Raw genomic sequence first — 17,454 nt, 5'->3', positions numbered from 1 at the left:
AGATGTCACCACCTCACCGTGGAGACTGAAGTCTATATCAGTGTTCTTTGACCTGAGCCAAGGGTACTGCCCAGGCCACCCAGCTCCTGAGGCTTCCAGCATTGTTGTCTCTCTAGCTTGTCCCTGACATCTGCTTTATCCCTGTGGGTTGAGTCCAAATTATCTCTTTTTATACCCATGAGTTGAATTGTAGCCCATCTAGTGACCTTGGCCATCTACAATGACCCTACTTTCCATTACAGCCACATGTGCAGGTCCAAGACCTCATACCCAGCCAGCAACTTGTGAGCGGCACATTTCAGGCCATCTGGAACTCCTGCTTAGGAACAGAAGTGTATACCCCAATCTTGCCACCTAATCCAGATGATATTCCCGGTGGCCCATTGTTTTCCCCCAGGACTGGCTCTACTGGCATCTAGCTGTTGGCGCCAGTGTCACACGGCTTGGGAATGGCCTCTCAGCCTTTAGCCCTTCCTTCCTGTGACCTGGACTCTGGAGAAGAGGGCTTGCTTGTCTTGTAAAACACCAGTCATGGACCACCTGCTTTTCTCCCAGTGAAATGGGGGCTCGTTTGGGGCCACAGCCCAGTGCACAGTGTGGCCAGTGGGAGCCATGTAGATAAGCCTCTGCTGGTCAAGCCACAATTTACCCTCTATTGCTAACATGTGCCTGGAGTTTCCTGGAAACTTCCAACAGCTGGCATTCTGTAATCATCCATCCATCCATCCATTTGTCTGTCTGTCTGTCTGTCTGTCTGTCCATCTGTCTGTCTGTCCGTCTGTCCGTCCATCCATCCATCCATCCATCCATCCATCCATTATTTCCTCTCCCCTAGAGCCCTATACCCTGTCTGGTTACCATGGTACTGTGGGCTCTGTCTTCAGCCTATCTGCTCAGCTGCTATACAGTCTGCTAAACTGGTCTGAGAGCAGCAACACAGTGTAGTGGGAACACAGGCAATGGTAAACTGTGGTCAAACTCAAGAAGGCTGAGGCAAGGGAACATTTTCAAAGGCAAAGTGAGGATTATGTGGGGTATTTTAAAACACTCCCTGGCCATGAGCAAAATAGCAAGCACAATGTCAATTAGTGGTTGCAGGGCAGATGTCCTTGGATGTTTTTTAGTATGGGGCAGTGAGCTCTCCTATGCTAAGCTACAGCCCCAGTACTACCTGTCGGGGCTGCTTCTTGCCATTGGTCAGCCCTGCAGCAGGGCTGCTCCAGTACACTATCCCAGATTCACTGTTTACTCAGTTTGGCATTCCTAGATTGACACTGTGGCTGTAGCATGGCTCTAACAGCTTTCACGATGTAAAATCTGAAAATACGCAGCTTCGGTAAATGAGCCATCATGGCTGCCGTGTCGCACAACCATTACCTAACCCCAACCCCCATTGTGTCTTTGCCACAGACCTTCGTCCCCTGGATATCCTGGCAGAGGTGGTCCCTTTGAATGGTGCTACAAGTGGAATCCGGATGGTTCAGGCCGAGGGTGTGCTGGGCCTCCAGTTCTCAGCCACTGAGCCTCATACCATGAGCTTTCCTGCCTCTAGAATCTTCTCCAGCTGTGACCTCTTCCCTGAAGAATTCTCCATTGTCGTCACCTTGAGAGTTCCCAACCTTCCACCCAAGGTCAGTGATAGTTTTTCTTCTCGTAAGGGTGGTTTTTCTTCTGGATTTTCTTTACTGATGTTTCCAGTGTCAGTACCCACAGAGCACTGTGCTGATCTGGGCCACAGAGAGCTGCTTGTGAAGTTTACAGGAACCTGGGGTCTGGAGGGCCTGCCTTGCCCACATCACAGCCCCATCCTATGGTGTGCAGGCTGTCTGTGCATCAATCTCAGCCTGATGGTTGTTGGCACTGTCATAGGTTTGCACTGCCCAGAGACATGGTTGTTGATGTTTGTATCAGTTTGCACAGCTGATGGCTGTTGAATAGCCAAGGGACTGTGTGGTCTGATGGTGAATGGTATAGCCATGGGGTTGTGTGGCTCAATGGTTGCTGGAACAATCATAAGTTTGTGCAACCTGATGGTTATTGACATAGTCATGGTTTGTATGACCTGATGGTTATTGGTATCACCACATGATACATGGCCCAGTGGTTGTTGGAGTAGTCACAGGTTTGTCCTGCCCAATGGTTGTTGTAGTGTTATATGTGCAGGTTTGTGGCCTGATAGTTGTTGAGATAGTTATGGATTTGCATGGCTCCATGGTTGTTGATATAATCAAAGCCTGATTATTGTTGGTAGAGTCAAGAGTTTGCACAACCCAGTAGTTGTTGGCACAGCTAAGGAATGGCATACCCCAATGACTATTAGTATAGTCTTGAGTGTGTACAGCTAGTGGTTGCTAATATAGTAGTTTTCACAGTCCAGTGGTTGTTGCTATAGTGACAGAAGTGCAGATCAATTGTTGGCGTAGTCATTGGTTTGGGTGGCCTGATAGTTGTTGGTCTAGCCAAGGCTCTTCATAGCTCAGTGGTTGCTGATGCAGTAATGAATATCCACATCTCCATGGTTACTACCATAGTTCCTAATATTTACATCTTGATGGTTATTGGTATGGTCACAGGTTTGCACAGCCCAGTGACTGCTAGTATGGTTATGGGCATGCATAACTCAATGATTGTCATAGTAGTCATGGATTTCTGCAGTCAATTTTAGGATAATTTGACCACTGCACAAGAAGTCCTGTGTCCTTTCACAATCCCCCTGGCCCTGCCTCATCACTTGCCACAAATCTCCGTGAGTACCTGTTGGGTGACCTGTTTTGTACACTTTACATAAGTAGAGTTTCATGGTTCCAGCGTTTCATGGTTCATTGCATGGCGTATGGCCTCATGGTTTCATTCATGTTGTAGCATGTGCCACAGTTGCATCCCTGGTCATAGCTGAATAACCTCCTGTTGTGTGCACACATTATTCACACTGTATTGACTCTCTGGTCAGCAACTGATGGACACTTAGGCTGCCTCAACTTTGGGCTTGTAAATGATGCTGCTGTCAACATTACGTCCTATGTGGAATCACTCTCATTGCTCCTGGGGGACAAATGGAGAGGTGGAATCCTTGGGTCACATAGGAAGGCTGTGCCTTTTGAGGTACTACCTGGCAATTTCTAGAGTCATCGCACTATTTGGTGGGGAGTGTGACAGGAATCTGCTCCCTCTGGGTGGCTGGAAAGCAAAGGGAGGAGGGCTAGGGTCCCAGTGTCCCCTTTGAGGGCACATCTGACTTACTTCCACTTCTTAAAGGTCCCTCCTCCACCCAACAGCACCATAAGCTGGGACCAAGCCTTGAGCACAAAGGTTGCATGACAAATTGAGGACCCACAGCTCCTGCCCATTTCTGTGCCGCTGGAATCTGTTGCCAAGGACTTTTCATTTGTGCCGCAGAGATAGCGGTCCACACGCTTGTCTCTGAGGATGGCATGTGAGTGACACGGTGTCCACAGCTGTGAGTTTGTCCCATCACATGGCTCTGCTGCCTCTACACTGTGGTACCTGATGCACAGGGTCAACCTGGCAGGATTTGGAATCACCTGTCACACATTCACACACACACACACATACAAACATACACATGCCACACATGTGAAAACATATAAACATATACACACAGATGTACACAAAGATACTGTACCTGTATTTTGTTCCTTGCACAGTCAGTAGTCTTGCTGGGGTAATATTGTATCTACAAATCTTAAAAACCCAAGGACACAGGGCTGGGGAAACAAAATATAAAAATAAATCTTAACGAGGAGCTGCTGTGTCCATGGGGCAAGAGGAACTCTGACGACCTGGGGACAGGAGAAGCTTCCAGAACTCAGAGGACTATGAATATTATGGGCACTGTCAGGGGCTCCAGAGAAGCTCAACTTGAAGTGAGACAGAAGGCATCCACACTCCTGCTCCCTTGACTCCATCAGGCCTCCCACAGGCACCAGGGGATCCTTGAGTTCTCACTGACAGTAGCAGCCGAGACAGCAAGTCCTACAGAATAGCCAGGAGCACCTGCCACCATCTTCACAGCCCACACCTGTGTGGTCCCCACACCATGTCCGCACAGGTGGAGATGGTGCCTCAAGACCAAAGCTTTCTGAAATGCAACAGTGACTAGCACCCCCAGAATGTCACCTGGGTACCCCCATCACTGCCTCCCATGAGATCTGGGCATCTCTGCGGGGTTTCCCCAGGGGCAGTCTCCCCAGACAACAGTATTTGTTGACAGTCCATCAATAGTGAGACTCCAAACACAGACAAGGAAAAGGAAGCCAGGAGCTGAGGCACAGCACAAACAGCCCAGCTGTATAAAGGCGTCCAACACAGCACCTCACACACACACACTCACTAACCCACTCACTCACTCACATCTCACCCTCCTCCATCCAACCCTCCATGGCTGCCTCCACCATGTCTGTCTGCTCTGATGCTTGCACCAACTCCTCCTGGCAGGTGGATGACTGCCCAGAGAGCTGCTGTGAGCCCAGCTGTTGTGCCCCCAGCTGCTGCCAACCCAGCTGCTGCCAGCCCAGCTGCTGTGTCCCCAGCTGCTGCCAGTCCAGCTGTTGTGTCCCCAGCTGCTGCCAGTCCAGCTGCTGTGCCCCAGCCCCCTGCGTTACTCTTGTCTGCACCCCAGTGAGCTGTGTGTCCAGCCCCTGTTGCCAGTCTTCCTGCTCACCATGCTGCCAGCAGTCTAGCTGCCTGCCTTCATGCTGTCAGTCTTCCTGCTGTGTGCCTGTCTGCTGCAAGCCTGTCTGCTGCACACCCATCTGCTCTGGGTCCTCATGCTGCCAGCAGTCTAGCTGCCAGCCCTCATGCTGCACCTCCTCACCCTGCTGTATAACCCTGTGCTGCAAGCCTGTCTGCTGCACACCCATCTGCTCTGGGTCCTCCTCATGCTGCCAGCAGTCTAGCTGCCAACCCTCATGCTGCCAGCCATCCTGCTGTGTGCCTGTCTGCTGCAAGCCTGTCTGCTGCAAGCCCTGCTCCAGTGTGTCCCTGCTCTGCCGGCCTGTGTGCAGACCCGCCTGCTGTGTGCCCACCTCCTCCTGCTGTGCCTCCTCCTGCCAGCCCAGCTGCTGCAAGCCCTGCTCCAGCATGTCCCTGCTCTGCCGCCCTGCCTGCTCCAGCCAGGCGTGCTGTGGCCTCTCCTCGGGCCAGAAGTCCAGCTGCTGCTGACCTGTCCCATGCTTCAGAGTGCCCCAGTTGCAGGTCTGAGAGCCTCAGAGTGGTAGCCAGGCAGTCCTGCTCCCCAGCACTGGCTTCAGCCTCATACCCATGTCTCCCTGCTCAGTTCCCAGTGTCTTCCATATTGCTTTGTCCCATTCCTTTTCATCTGCCCAGATGGTGGCTACTATTCTATGACCAGTTGATAAGCTGTGAGCCCTGCAAGCCATCTAAGTCCTCTCCAGGACATCTGGATACCCATGGGGACAGGCTTGTGTGGCATGATTTCATCTCTCTGGGACCCTAGCCTTCAGCTGCATCCAATGTGGTTTCTCCACTGACCATCATGTTGTCTAGTTTCCATTTGCCTGGTTCTTTTGAAGTCATCATTAAAAAGCAAACTCCAGTGAGACCCTTTGTGCCTCAGACTAGACACCTGCCCTAGTTAGAGACTGCGGGCTCTGGCTCCTGTTCCTTATCCTGGGCCTCAGAGCTGAGCTGACATGGGGTCTCCTTCTCTGTGGCCTCTCTCCTCCACTCATTCCCCCTCCCCCTCCTCACTCCCTTCCATTGACATCTTCTACTCTTCTGAAATGAAATAAATCTTGAGATTCCCAGATGAGTTTGTGACGTTGGTCTGTTTCTTTAAGCTTCTGCATTTATTTGCTTTCCAATCTGACTGGTCATTTCCACATTGGTCATCTCTGGGATCCAATTCTGTTTCCAGAAATTTCTGCCTGTTCTCACTCCTGGTGGCTTATTTCCTTATGTGTCATGTCCTTTTGGGCTGTCATGGTCTATTCCCTGACGGAGCACCAATGGAGGCCTTGAGTGAAGGTGTTGGAAGCAGCAGGGCCATGATCAACTGTTAGATTTGGGGCTTGATCTGAGGACCACACAGAACACATGAGTTTGGGGACTAGAGAGATCTTCATGCAAACACACAAACTCTTACACTCAGCTGTACAAAATGATATTGTCCTTTTATATTGTTCTTTGCCAAGTTGATGGTCTTGTTGGGATATATACTGTATCTATAAATCCTAAAATCCCTAAGGACTTGGTGTTGGAGAATTGAGTCAGTGGTTAGTAGCACTGACTGCTCTTTCAGAGGACTCAATTTCCATTCCCAGGACCCAAGTCAGGTATCTCACATCTACCTGTAACTCCAGCTCTCAAGCATCCAATCCCCTCTCCCGGTATCCACAGACACTCACATGGGCTTCACAGAAACATACACACGAATAAAATAAACCCTCACAAGAACAAGGATGCTATAATAGCTTGGCCATAAATGCTTGGTTTTTAAAGAGTCTGGAGCAGGGACCAAGCAGCTTCTTGTCTTCTCTCATACTGCCTATCTCCTGATTGCTTCTTTCCTGCTGGCTTCTCCTGTGGATTCAATCACACTTGGGTGAGTAAAGTAGGTTAAAACAACCAGAATAGAACAAAAACACAACAACAACAACAACAATAAAAGAGCCAAAGAAAAAGTCCAAGAAACACACAGATGCAGAGACAAATTGTCACACACAGAAATACTATAAAAAGCAAAGTTGGAAACCCTAATATATAAGCAAAAGGCCGATCAGATTATAAAAAAAATTGAGGCACACACACAAAACGCACATGCGGGTGCGCGCGCGTGCGCGCGCGCACGCGCACGCGCACACACACACACACACACACACACACACACACACACACACACATGCACACAAAGGAAAATGATCATAAAAATCATTATGAAACCAAAAACCTCCAAAATTACAATTGAGCTTGTTTTGTGTTGGCCATCTATTGTGGGCATGGAGTCTGCCTTTAAGTGTGCTCAGTATATGCAGTGAGACTCTAGTGAAGAAAACTAATTTTTCTCATGAGTGCTTACCAGCTGGAGTTAACGCTGGGATTCATGTCCACTTCTCCACTGCCTTGGACCCGTGAAGGCCCCGAGCATGCCTTCACAGTCGATGTGAGATTCACAGTCCTGGGGGTCTAGAAGGCTTTGGATCCTTAGTGTTCTCCATCTCCAGTGGCTCTTAGACTCCTCTGCCTTCTCTTCTGCAGAGTTCCCTGAGCCCTGAGGAGAAGGATTTGATGGAGTCCTCCCACTTAGGGCTGAGTGCTCCAAGGTCTCTCACTCTCTGCACATTTCCACTTGTGCATCCCTGTTTTTGTTTCCGTCTAGTTCAGGAAGAAGCTCCTCTGATGATGGCTGAGCATGACCCTGAGGAGTAAGTATAGCAGACTGTCATCAGGAGTCATTTAATTGCTAAATTTTCCCCGTGGGTCTGTGACCCCTCTAGTCTCAGGTTCTTGCCCACATGAGCAGTTTCAGGCATAGGTTTCATCCCATCAAGTCAGCCTTAAACCCAATGAGATAGTGGTTTGTTACTCCCACAGCCTCTGTGAGAGTGGAATTTGTGCATTTGTGGAAAAATCACGAGTGTAGATTGAAGGGTTGATAGCTGGCTTGCTGTTTACCTTCCTCCTCTGGTACCATGCAGAGTACCTTACTGAGCACTACTCAGTAGAGGTGAAGGAATTAGGTAGGCGCCAGCTCAAGTTCTCCATGTTCAATGAGCTGTGTAGGTGTTGTCTTCAGGAGCAGAGCCTTACCTTCAGTTGGTGGTGAATAACCTTAGCAAAATCTTTGATTATTTTGGGGTTTCCATGGGACACCTTGAGCCAAAAGCTTGGTTCAATGTAACCCATTCCCAGCACTGGAGGTTTAATTTGGTGGCAAGAGATGTCTGTTTGGAGATTTGTCTCCCCTGTTATTTGGTGATTATATTTCTTTCATATGTTTATAATTTCAAGAAGCCTCTACTGCAGTAGGTTTCCAAATGACCCCCAGATGGTCGGTTGTTTTAATTATCTTTCCTTTAGTTCTCCCTTCCTTCCTCTTCTGTTCCCTTCCCTGTTTAATTCTCCCATTCTAGCTCTATCTTGTCCATCCATTACTATATATTCTATTTCCCTTCTCTGGGAAAGCCTTCCTTCCAATGCTGTTGCCTATTCCTAACTTCTGAGGTTATATGGATTGTAGACTGCTTTTGAAGATTTAACCACGAACAATCATCCACATATAATACTTGTCTGTTTGGATCTGGGTTACCTCACTCAGGATGATTTTTTCCCTATCTATATCAGTTTACCTGTGAATTTTGTGGTTTCATCTTTAAACAGCTGGGTAACATTCTGTTGTGTTAATGTACATGAATGTCTTTATCCATTCATCCACTGAGAGATATCTAAGCTGTTTCCATTTGTGGCTATTATGAATGGAGCAGCAATGGACATGAATGAGTCTCTGTGGTAGGAAGGAGAGTCCTTAGGGGAGATGCCTCAGAGTGGAGCAGCTTGGTCTTGAGGTAGATAAATTCCAGCTTCCTGAGGAACCACCACACTGACTTCCTTGGTGGCTGTACACGTTTTCACATACCCTAGCAATGAGTAGGTGACCCTTTCCCCACATTCTCACCAGCATGAGCCATCATTTGTTTTAGTGTCCTTGGCCATATTGATGGCTGCAAGATGACAACTCAAAGTAGTTTTGATATCATTTCCCTGGTGACTAATGTTGTTGAACTTTTCTATGTTTTAGAATCATACGTGTTTATCTTCTAGAACTAGGTTTAGACCTATACTCCATTATTAATTGTGTTGTTTTCTTTATGGCCATCTTTAAGTCTCATTATATATGTTAGATATTATCCCTCTATCAGATGTGCAGCCAGTAAAAATCTTTTCCCATTCTGTACCCTGCCACTTTGTCCAATTGACATTCCTGTTGACAGCAGAATCCCTTGGTTTCATTTCTTGAGATGTCTCAATTTTGCCTTATATTTCTGAAATGGTTTTGCTGTCTCTTTAATTCTTATCCACCGACTCTGGCTTCCAGGATTCTGACTTATCCTGCTCATTGCTGCTTTCAGGGTTCCTGAGGAAGCTTTCAAAATTTTCCCTGGGTTTGATACACTGCTTTCTCCTTGTTTCATCTCAGCCTGCAGATCAACCATTGGCTCTGTCTCCTCAGCTGAGCTCCATGGGTGTGCAGGCTGATGTTTTTCAGGAAATGTGGCAAGATCCAGCCTTTGTTAGAATTAAAACCTCCCAAGCTGTCTGCATGGAGTGCCCTACACCAGCATCTCATTCCTCCTTAGAGACACAAAGGTTCTAATCCATATGCCCACGAACTCCAGCCAGTGTCTGATGACAGATTGAAAAGCTATTTGGAGACTCTGGAGTTCAGAGTGTCCCAAGGGTGTGCTCTTCACCCTCAGAAAGGATCAGAGTCAGGGACCATAAACTGACAAGTGATGAAAACTCAGGATGTCCATACAGCTAGTAGCAGTACTTAACATGAGTAGATGCATAAGACAGGCTCTAGTAAATTAATTGTCCTTACAGTGTCCCCGAGTAACCCAGGAGAGTATGTTGAGGGAAGGTACTGGCTGTGTCCATGAGGCAACAGAAGCTCTGAGGACATAAGGACAGGAGCAGCTTCCAGAACTCAGAGGAAACAAAGGACTATGAATGTTATGGGCACTGTCGGGGGCTCCAGAGAAGTTCAACTGGAAGTGTGACAGAAGGCATCCACACTCCTACTCCTTTGACTCCATCAGGCTACCCACAGGCACCAGGGGATCCTTGAGTTCTCACTGCCTCAAGTAGGAGGCAGCCCAGACAGCAAGTCCTACAGAATAGCCAGGAGCACCTGCCACCATCTTCATAGCCCACACCTGTGTGGTTCCCACTCCATGTCTGCACAGGTGGAGATGGTGCCTCAAGACCAAAGCTTTCTGAAATGCAACAGTGGCTGGCACCTCCAGAATGTCACCTGGGTACCCCCATCACCGCCTCCCATGAGATCTGGGCATCTCTGCGGGGTTTCCCCCAGGGGCAGTCTCCCCAGACAACAGTATTTGTTGACAGTCCATCAATAGTGAGACAACAGCCTGACTCCAAACACAGACAAGGAAAAGGAAGCCAGGAGCTGAGGCATAGAACAAACAGCCCAGCTGTATAAAGGCTCCCAACACAGCACCTCACACACACACACTCACTCACTAACTCATTCACTCACTCACTCACATCTCACCCTCCTCCATCCAACCCTCCATGGCTGCCTCCACCATGTCTGTCTGCTCTGACGCTTGCACCAACTCCTCCTGGCAGGTGGATGACTGCCCAGAGAGCTGCTGTGAGCCCAGCTGCTGTGCCCCCAGCTGCTGCCAGTCCAGCTGTTGTGTCCCCAGCTGCTGCCAGTCCAGCTGCTGTGCCCCCAGCTGCTGCCAACCCAGCATCTGTGCCCCAGCCCCCTGCGTTACTCTTGTCTGTACCCCAGTGAGCTGTGTGTCCAGCCCCTGCTGCCAGTCTTCCTGCACACCATGCTGTCAGCCGTCTAGCTGCCAGCCCTCATGCTGTCAATCCTCCTGCTGTGTGCCACTTTGCTGCAAGCCTGTCTGCTGTACACCCATCTGCTCTGGATCCCCATGCTGCCAGCAGTCTAGCTGCCAGCCCTCATGCTGCACCTCCTCACCCTGCTGTCTGACTCTTTGCTGCAAGCCTGTCTGCTGCACACCCATCTGCTCTGGGTCCTCCTCATGCTGCCAGCAGTCTAGCTGCCAACCCTCATGCTGCCAGCCATCCTGCTGTGTGCCTGTCTGCTGCAAGCCTGTCTGCTGCAAGCCCTGCTCCAGCGTGTCCCTGCTCTGCCGGCCTGTGTGCAGACCCGCCTGCTGTGTGCCCACCTCCTCCTGCTGTGCCTCCTCCTGCCAGCCCAGCTGCTGCAAGCCCTGCTCCAGCATGTCCCTGCTCTGCCGCCCTGCCTGCTCCAGCCAGGCCTGCTGTGGCCTCTCCTCAGGCCAGAAGTCCAGCTGCTGCTGACCTGTCCCAAGCTTCAGAGTCCCCCAGGTGCAGGTCTGAGACCCTCAGAGTGGTGAGCCCAGCAGTCCTGCTCCCCAGCACTGGCCTCAGCCTCATACCCATGTCTCCCAGCTCAGCTTCCTGTGTCTTCCATATTGCTTTGTCCCATTCCTTTTCATCTGCCCAGATGCTGGCTACTATTCTATGACCAGTTGATAAGCTGTGAGCCCTGCAAGCCATCTAAGTCCTCTCCAGGACATCTGGACACCCATGGGGACAGGCTTGTGTGGCAGGGTTTCATCTTTTTGGACCTTTGCCTTGAGCTGTATCCAGTGTTGGCTCTCCCCTGACCATCTGGCTCTCTTGTTTCTGTTTGCCTGGCTCTTTTGAAGTCATCATTACCAAGAAATCTCTAGGGAGACCCATTGTGCCTCAGAGTAGACACCTGTCCTAGTTAGAGACTGCAGGCTCTGGCTCCTGTTCTCTGTCCTGGGCCTCAGAGCTGAGCTGACATGGGGTCTCCTTCTCCATGGCCTCCCTCCTCCACTCAGCCCTCCTCCTCCTCCTCACTCCTCTCCATTGACATCTTCTACTCTTGTGAAATGAAATAAATCTTGAGATTCCCAGATGAGTTTGTGACTTTGGGCTGTTTCTTTAAGCTTCTGCATTTATTTGCTTTCCATTCTGACTGGTCATTTACACATTGGTCATCTCTGGGATCCAAGTCTGTTTCCAGAAGTTTCTGCCTGTTTTCATTCCTGGTGGTTTGTTTCCTTGTGTGTCACATCTTTTTGAGCTGTCATGGTCTGTTCCCTGACAGAGCATCAATGGAGGCCTTGAGTGAAGGTGTTGGAAGCACCATGGCCTTGATCAATATGTTTAGATTAGGTGCTTGTCCTGACGTTGACACAGAACACATGAGTTTGGGGACTAGAGAGATTTTCATGCAAACACACCAACTCTTACACAAAGATGTATCACATATATATTTCCCTTCTATATTGTTCTTTGCCTAGTCGATGGTCTTGTTGGGATATATACTGTATCTATAAATGCTAAAATCCCATGGACTTGGTGATGAAGAATTCAGGCAGTGTTTAATAGCACTGACTGCTCTTTCCGAGGACTCAGTTTCTATTCCCAGAATCCTGTAACTCCAGCTTCAAGGATCCAATCCCCTCTCCCGGTATCTACAGCCACTCTCATGGGCTTCACAGAAACATACACACGAATAAAATAAACCCTCACAAGAACAAGGATGCTATAATGACTTTCCCATAAATGTTTGGTTTTTAAAGAGTCTGGAGCAGGGTGCACACCAAGCAGCCTCTTGTCTTCTCTCATACTGTCTCCTGATTGCTTCTGGGATACAGGCTTCTCCTGTGGATTCAATCACACTTGGGTGATTAGAGTAAGTTAAAACAACAAGAATAGAACAAAACCAAACACAAAAATAGAGCCAAAGAAAAAGCACAAGAAACACACACAGGTGCAGAGACATACATAGTCACCCAGAGAAATCCCATAAAGCACAGTTGGAAACCCTAATATATAAGCAAAAGGCCTGTAAGCTTAAAAAGGAAAAAACAGGGGTGTGTGATCGCACACGCACACACACACAAACACATACACACACACTCACACACACACACATGCACAAATATACATATGCACACACACCCACATGCACACAAAGGAAAATGACCATGCAAAGCATTATGAACCCCAAAACCTCCAAAAATCCCTTTGAGCTTGTTTTGTTTTGGCCATCTACTGCTGAGCATGGGGCCTGACCTTAAGTGTGCTCTGTATATGCAGTGAGACTCTGGTGAAGAAAACTAATTTTTCTCATGAGTGCTTACCAGCTGGAGTTAGCGAGGGATTTATGTCCACTTCTCCATCTGCCTTGGACCCGTGAAGGCCTTGAGCATGCCTTCACAGTCTATGTGAGATTCACAGTCCTGGGGTCTGGAAGGCTTTGTTTCCTAGTGTCCTCCATTTCTAGAGGCTGTTAGACTCCTCTGCCACCAATTCTACAGAGTTCCCTGGGCCCTGACGAAAAGGATTTGATGGAGTCCTCCCACTTAGGGCTGAGTGCTCCAAGGTCTCTCACTCTCTGCACATTTCTACTTGTGCATCTCTGTTTGTGTTTCCGTCTAGTTCAGTAAGAAGCTCCTCTGATGATGGCTGAGCATGACCCTGAGGAGTAAGTTTAGCAGACTGTCATCAAGAGTCATTTAATTGCTAAATTTTCCCCGTGGGTCTGTGACCTCTCTAGTCTCTGGTTCTTGCCCACGTGAGCAGTTTCAGGCATAGGTTTCATCCCATCAAGTCAGCCTTAAACCCAATGAGATAGTGGTTTGTTACTCCCACAGCCTCTGTGAGAGTGGAATTTGTGCATTTGTGGAAAAATCACGAGTGTAGATTGAAGGGTTGATAGCTGGCTTGCTGTTTACCTTCCTCCTCTGGTACCATGCAGAGTACCTTACTGAGCACTACTCAGTTGAGGTGAAGGAATTAGGTAGGCGCCAGCTCAAGTTCTCCATGTTCAATGAGCTGTGTAGGTATTGTCTTCAGGAGCAGAGCCTTACCTTCAGTTGGTGGTGAGTAACCTGAGCAAAATCTTTGATTATTTTGGGGTTTCCATGGGACACCTTGAGCCAACAGCTTGGTTCAATGTAACCCATTCCCAGCACTGGAGGTTTAATTTGGTGGCAAGAGATGTCTGTTTGGAGATTTGTCTTCCCTGTTATTTGGTGATTATATTTCTTTCATATGTTTATAATTTAAAGAAGCCTCTACTGCAGTAGGTTTCCAAATGACCCCCAGTGATCGGTTGTTTTAATTATCTTTCCTTTAGTTCTCCCTTCCTTCCTCTTCTGTTTTCTTCCCTGTTTAATTCTCCCATTCTAGCTCCATCTTGTCCATCCATTACTATATATTCTATTTCCCTTCTCTGGGAAAGCCTTCCTTCCAATGCTGTTGCCTATTCTGAGGTTATATGGATTGTAGACTGCTCTTGAAGACTTAACAGCTGACATCCATCCCCATATAATACTTGTCTGTTTGGATCTGGGTAACCTCACTCAGGATGATTTTTTCCCTATCTATATCAGTTTACCTGTGAATTTTGTGGTTTCATCTTTAAACAGCTGGGTAACATTCTGTTGTGTTAATGTACATGAATGTCTTTATCCATTCATCCACTGAGAGATATCTAAGCTGTTTCCATTTGTGGCTATTATGAATGGAGCAGCAATGGACATGAATGAGTCTCTGTGGTAGGAAGGAGAGTCCTTAGGGGAGATGCCTCAGAGTGGAGTAGCTTGGTCTTGAGGTAGATCAATTCCAGCTTCCTGAGGAACCGCCACACTGACTTCCTTGGTGGCTGTACACGTTTTCACATACCCTAGCAATGAGTAGGTGACCCTTTCCCCACATTCTCACCGACATGAGCTATTATTTGTTTTATTGACCTGGGCCCTTCTGATGGCTGCAAGATGACAACTCAAAGTAGTTTTGATATCATTTCCCTGGTGACTAATGTTGTTGAACTTTTCTATGTTTTAGAATCATACGTGTTTATCTTCTAGAACTCGGTTTAGACCTATACTCCATTATTAATTGTGTTGTTTTCTTTATGGCCTTCTTTAAGTCTCATTATATATGTTAGATATTATCCCTCTATCAGATGTGCAGCCAGTAAAAATCTTTTCCCATTCTGTACCCTGCCACTTTGTCCAGTTGTCATTCCTGTTGACAGCAGAATCCCTTGATTTCATTTCTTGAGATGTCTCAATTTTGCCTTATATTTCTTAAATGGTTTTGCTGTCTCTTTAATTCTTATCCAGCGACTCTGGCTTCCCGGATTCTGGCTTATCCTGCTCATTGCTGCTTTCAGGGTTCCTGAGGAAGTTTTCAAAATTTTCCCTGCGTTGGACACACTGCTTTCTCCTTCTTTCACCTCAGTCTGCAGATCAACCATTGGCTCTGTCTCCTCAGCTGAGTTCCATGGGTGTGAGGGTGATGTTTTTCAGGAAATGTGGCAAGATCCAGCCTTTGTTAGAATTAAAACCTCCCAAGCTGTCTGCATGGAGGGCCCTAGACCAGCATCTCATTCCTCCTTAGAGACACAAAGGTTCTAATCCATATGCCCACGAACTCCAGCCAGTGTCTGATGACAGATTGAGAAGCTATTCTGAAGTTCAGAGTGTCCGAAGGGTTTGTTCTTCACCCTCAGAAAAGATCAGAGTCAGGGACCATGAACTGACAAGTGATGAAAACTCAGGATGTCCATACAGCTAGTAGCAGTACTTAACACGAGTAGATGCATAGGACAGGCTCTAGTAAATTAATTGTCCTTACAGTGTCCCCGAGTAACCCAGGAGAGTATGTTGAGGGAAGGTACTGACTGTGTCCATGAGGCAACAGAAGCTCTGAGGACATGGGGACAGGAGCAGCTTCCAGAACTCAGAGGAAACAAAGGACTATGAATGTTATGGGCACTGTCATGGGCTCCAGAGAAGTTCAACTTGAAGTGTGACAGAAGGCATCCACACTCCTGCTCCCTTGACTCCATCAGGCCTCCACAGGCACCAGGGGATCCTTGAATTCTCTCTGACAGTAGAAGGCAGCCCAGACAGCAAGTCCTACAGAACAGCCAGGAGCACCTGCCACCATCTTCACAGCCCACACCTGTGTGGTCCCCACTCCATGTCTGCACAGGTGGAGATGGTGCCTCAAGACCAAAGCTTTCTGAAATGCAACAGTGGCTGGCACCTCCAGAATGTCACCTGGGTACCCCCATCACTGCCTCCCATGAGACCTGGGCATCTCTGCGGGGTTTCCCCCAGGGGCAGTCTCCCCAGACAACAGTATTTGTTGACAGTCCATCAATAGTGAGACAACAGCCTGACTCCAAACACAGACAAGGAAAAGGAAGCCAGGAGCTGAGGCATAGAACAAACAGCCCAGCTGTATAAAGGCTCCCAACACAGCACCTCACACACACACACTCACTCACTAACTCATTCACTCACTCACTCACATCTCACCCTCCTCCATCCAACCCTCCATGGCTGCCTCCACCATGTCTGTCTGCTCTGACGCTTGCACCAACTCCTCCTGGCAGGTGGATGACTGCCCAGAGAGCTGCTGTGAGCCCAGCTGCTGTGCCCCCAGCTGCTGCCAGTCCAGCTGTTGTGTCCCCAGCTGCTGCCAGTCCAGCTGCTGTGCCCCAGCTCCCTGCGTTACTCTTGTCTGCACCCCAGTGAGCTGTGTGTCCAGCCCCTGCTGCCAATCTTCCTGCACACCGTGCTGCCAGCAGTCTAGCTGTCAGCCCTCATGCTGTCAATCCTCCTGCTGTGTGCCTCTTTGCTGCAAGCCTGTCTGCTGTACACCCATCTGGCATGGGTCCTCCTCATGCTGCCAGCAGTCTAGCTGCCAGCCCTCATGCTGCACCTCCTCACCCTGCTGTGTGACTCTTTGCTGCAAGCCTGTCTGCTGCACACCCATCTGCTCTGGGTCCTCCTCTTGTTGCCAGCAGTCTAGCTGCCAGCCCTCATGCTGCCAGCCATCCTGCTGCGTGCCTGTCTGCTGCAAGCCTATCTGCTGCAAGCCCTGCTCCAGCGTGTCCCTGCTCTGCCGCCCTGTGTGCAGACCTGCCTGCTGTGTGCCCACCTCCTCCTGCTGTGCCTCCTCCTGCCAGCCCAGCTGCTGCAAGCCCTGCTCCAGCATGTCCCTGCTCTGCCGCCCTGCCTGCTCCAGCCAGGCCTGCTGTGGCCTCTCCTCGAGCCAGAAGTCCAGCTGCTGCTGACCTGTCCCATGCTTCAGAGTCCCTCAGATGCAGTCTGAGACCCTCAGAGTGGTGAGCCCAGCAGTCCTGCTCCCCAGCACTGGCCTCAGCCTCATACCCATGTCTCCCAGCTCAGCTTCCTGTGTCTTCCATATTGTTTTGTCCCATTCCTTTTCATCTGCCCAGATGCTGGCTACTATTCTATGACCAGTTGATAAGCTGTGAGCCCTGCAAGCCATCTAAGTCCTCTCCAGGACATCTGGACACCCATGGGGACAGGCTTGTGTGGCAGGGTTTCATCTTTTTGGACCTTTGCCTTGAGCTGTATCCAGTGTTGGCTCTCCCCTGACCATCTGGCACTCTTGTTTCTTTTTGCCTGGCTCTTTTGAAGTCATCATTACCAAGAAAGCTCAAGGGAGACCCATTGTGCCTCAGAGTAGACACCTGTCCTAGTTAGAGACTGCAGGCTCTGGCTCCTGTTCTCTGTCCTGGGCCTCAGAGCTGAGCTGACATGGGGTCTCCTTCTCCATGGCTTCTCTCCTCCACTCAGCCCTCCTCCTCCTCCTCCTCACTCCCTCCATTGACATCTTCTACTCTTGTGAAATGAAATAAATCTTGAG

At 49.0% G+C, this 17,454-nt stretch overlaps 4 protein-coding genes across 4 annotated transcripts in view; all 4 read left to right on the top strand.

Annotated features, from left to right (window-relative positions):
- The window catches only part of Tspear (thrombospondin type laminin G domain and EAR repeats), a 168,945-nt gene that overhangs the window by 84,471 nt on the left and 67,020 nt on the right, over positions 1 to 17,454 (top strand). The window contains exon 2 of the mRNA XM_035451511.1: positions 1,411 to 1,631. Coding sequence (XP_035307402.1) covers positions 1,411 to 1,631 — 221 coding nt within the window. The remainder of the gene's footprint in view (positions 1 to 1,410; positions 1,632 to 17,454) is intronic.
- On the top strand, positions 4,399 to 5,181 carry LOC113833338 (keratin-associated protein 10-5-like). Its single transcript, XM_027394176.1, has one exon. The coding sequence runs from the start codon at positions 4,399 to 4,401 to the stop codon at positions 5,179 to 5,181; it is 783 nt and encodes a 260-aa protein (XP_027249977.1).
- Positions 10,294 to 11,061, top strand: LOC113833339 (keratin-associated protein 10-2-like). Its single transcript, XM_027394177.1, has one exon. The coding sequence runs from the start codon at positions 10,294 to 10,296 to the stop codon at positions 11,059 to 11,061; it is 768 nt and encodes a 255-aa protein (XP_027249978.1).
- Positions 16,115 to 16,855, top strand: LOC113833340 (keratin-associated protein 10-9-like). Its single transcript, XM_027394178.1, has one exon. The coding sequence runs from the start codon at positions 16,115 to 16,117 to the stop codon at positions 16,853 to 16,855; it is 741 nt and encodes a 246-aa protein (XP_027249979.1).

This window comes from Cricetulus griseus, assembly GCF_003668045.3.
Source record: "Cricetulus griseus strain 17A/GY chromosome 1 unlocalized genomic scaffold, alternate assembly CriGri-PICRH-1.0 chr1_0, whole genome shotgun sequence".
Lineage (NCBI taxonomy): Eukaryota > Metazoa > Chordata > Mammalia > Rodentia > Cricetidae > Cricetulus > Cricetulus griseus.
The sequence above is the reverse complement of the archived record's forward strand: the minus strand, read 5'-3'. Positions and strand labels throughout refer to the sequence as shown.

Excerpts from the sequence above, each read along its gene's own strand:
- LOC113833338 (XM_027394176.1), top strand. The coding sequence starts at position 4,399 with ATGGCTGCCTCCACCATGTCTGTCTGCTCTGATGCTTGCACCAACTCC.
- LOC113833339 (XM_027394177.1), top strand. The coding sequence starts at position 10,294 with ATGGCTGCCTCCACCATGTCTGTCTGCTCTGACGCTTGCACCAACTCC.
- LOC113833340 (XM_027394178.1), top strand. The coding sequence starts at position 16,115 with ATGGCTGCCTCCACCATGTCTGTCTGCTCTGACGCTTGCACCAACTCC.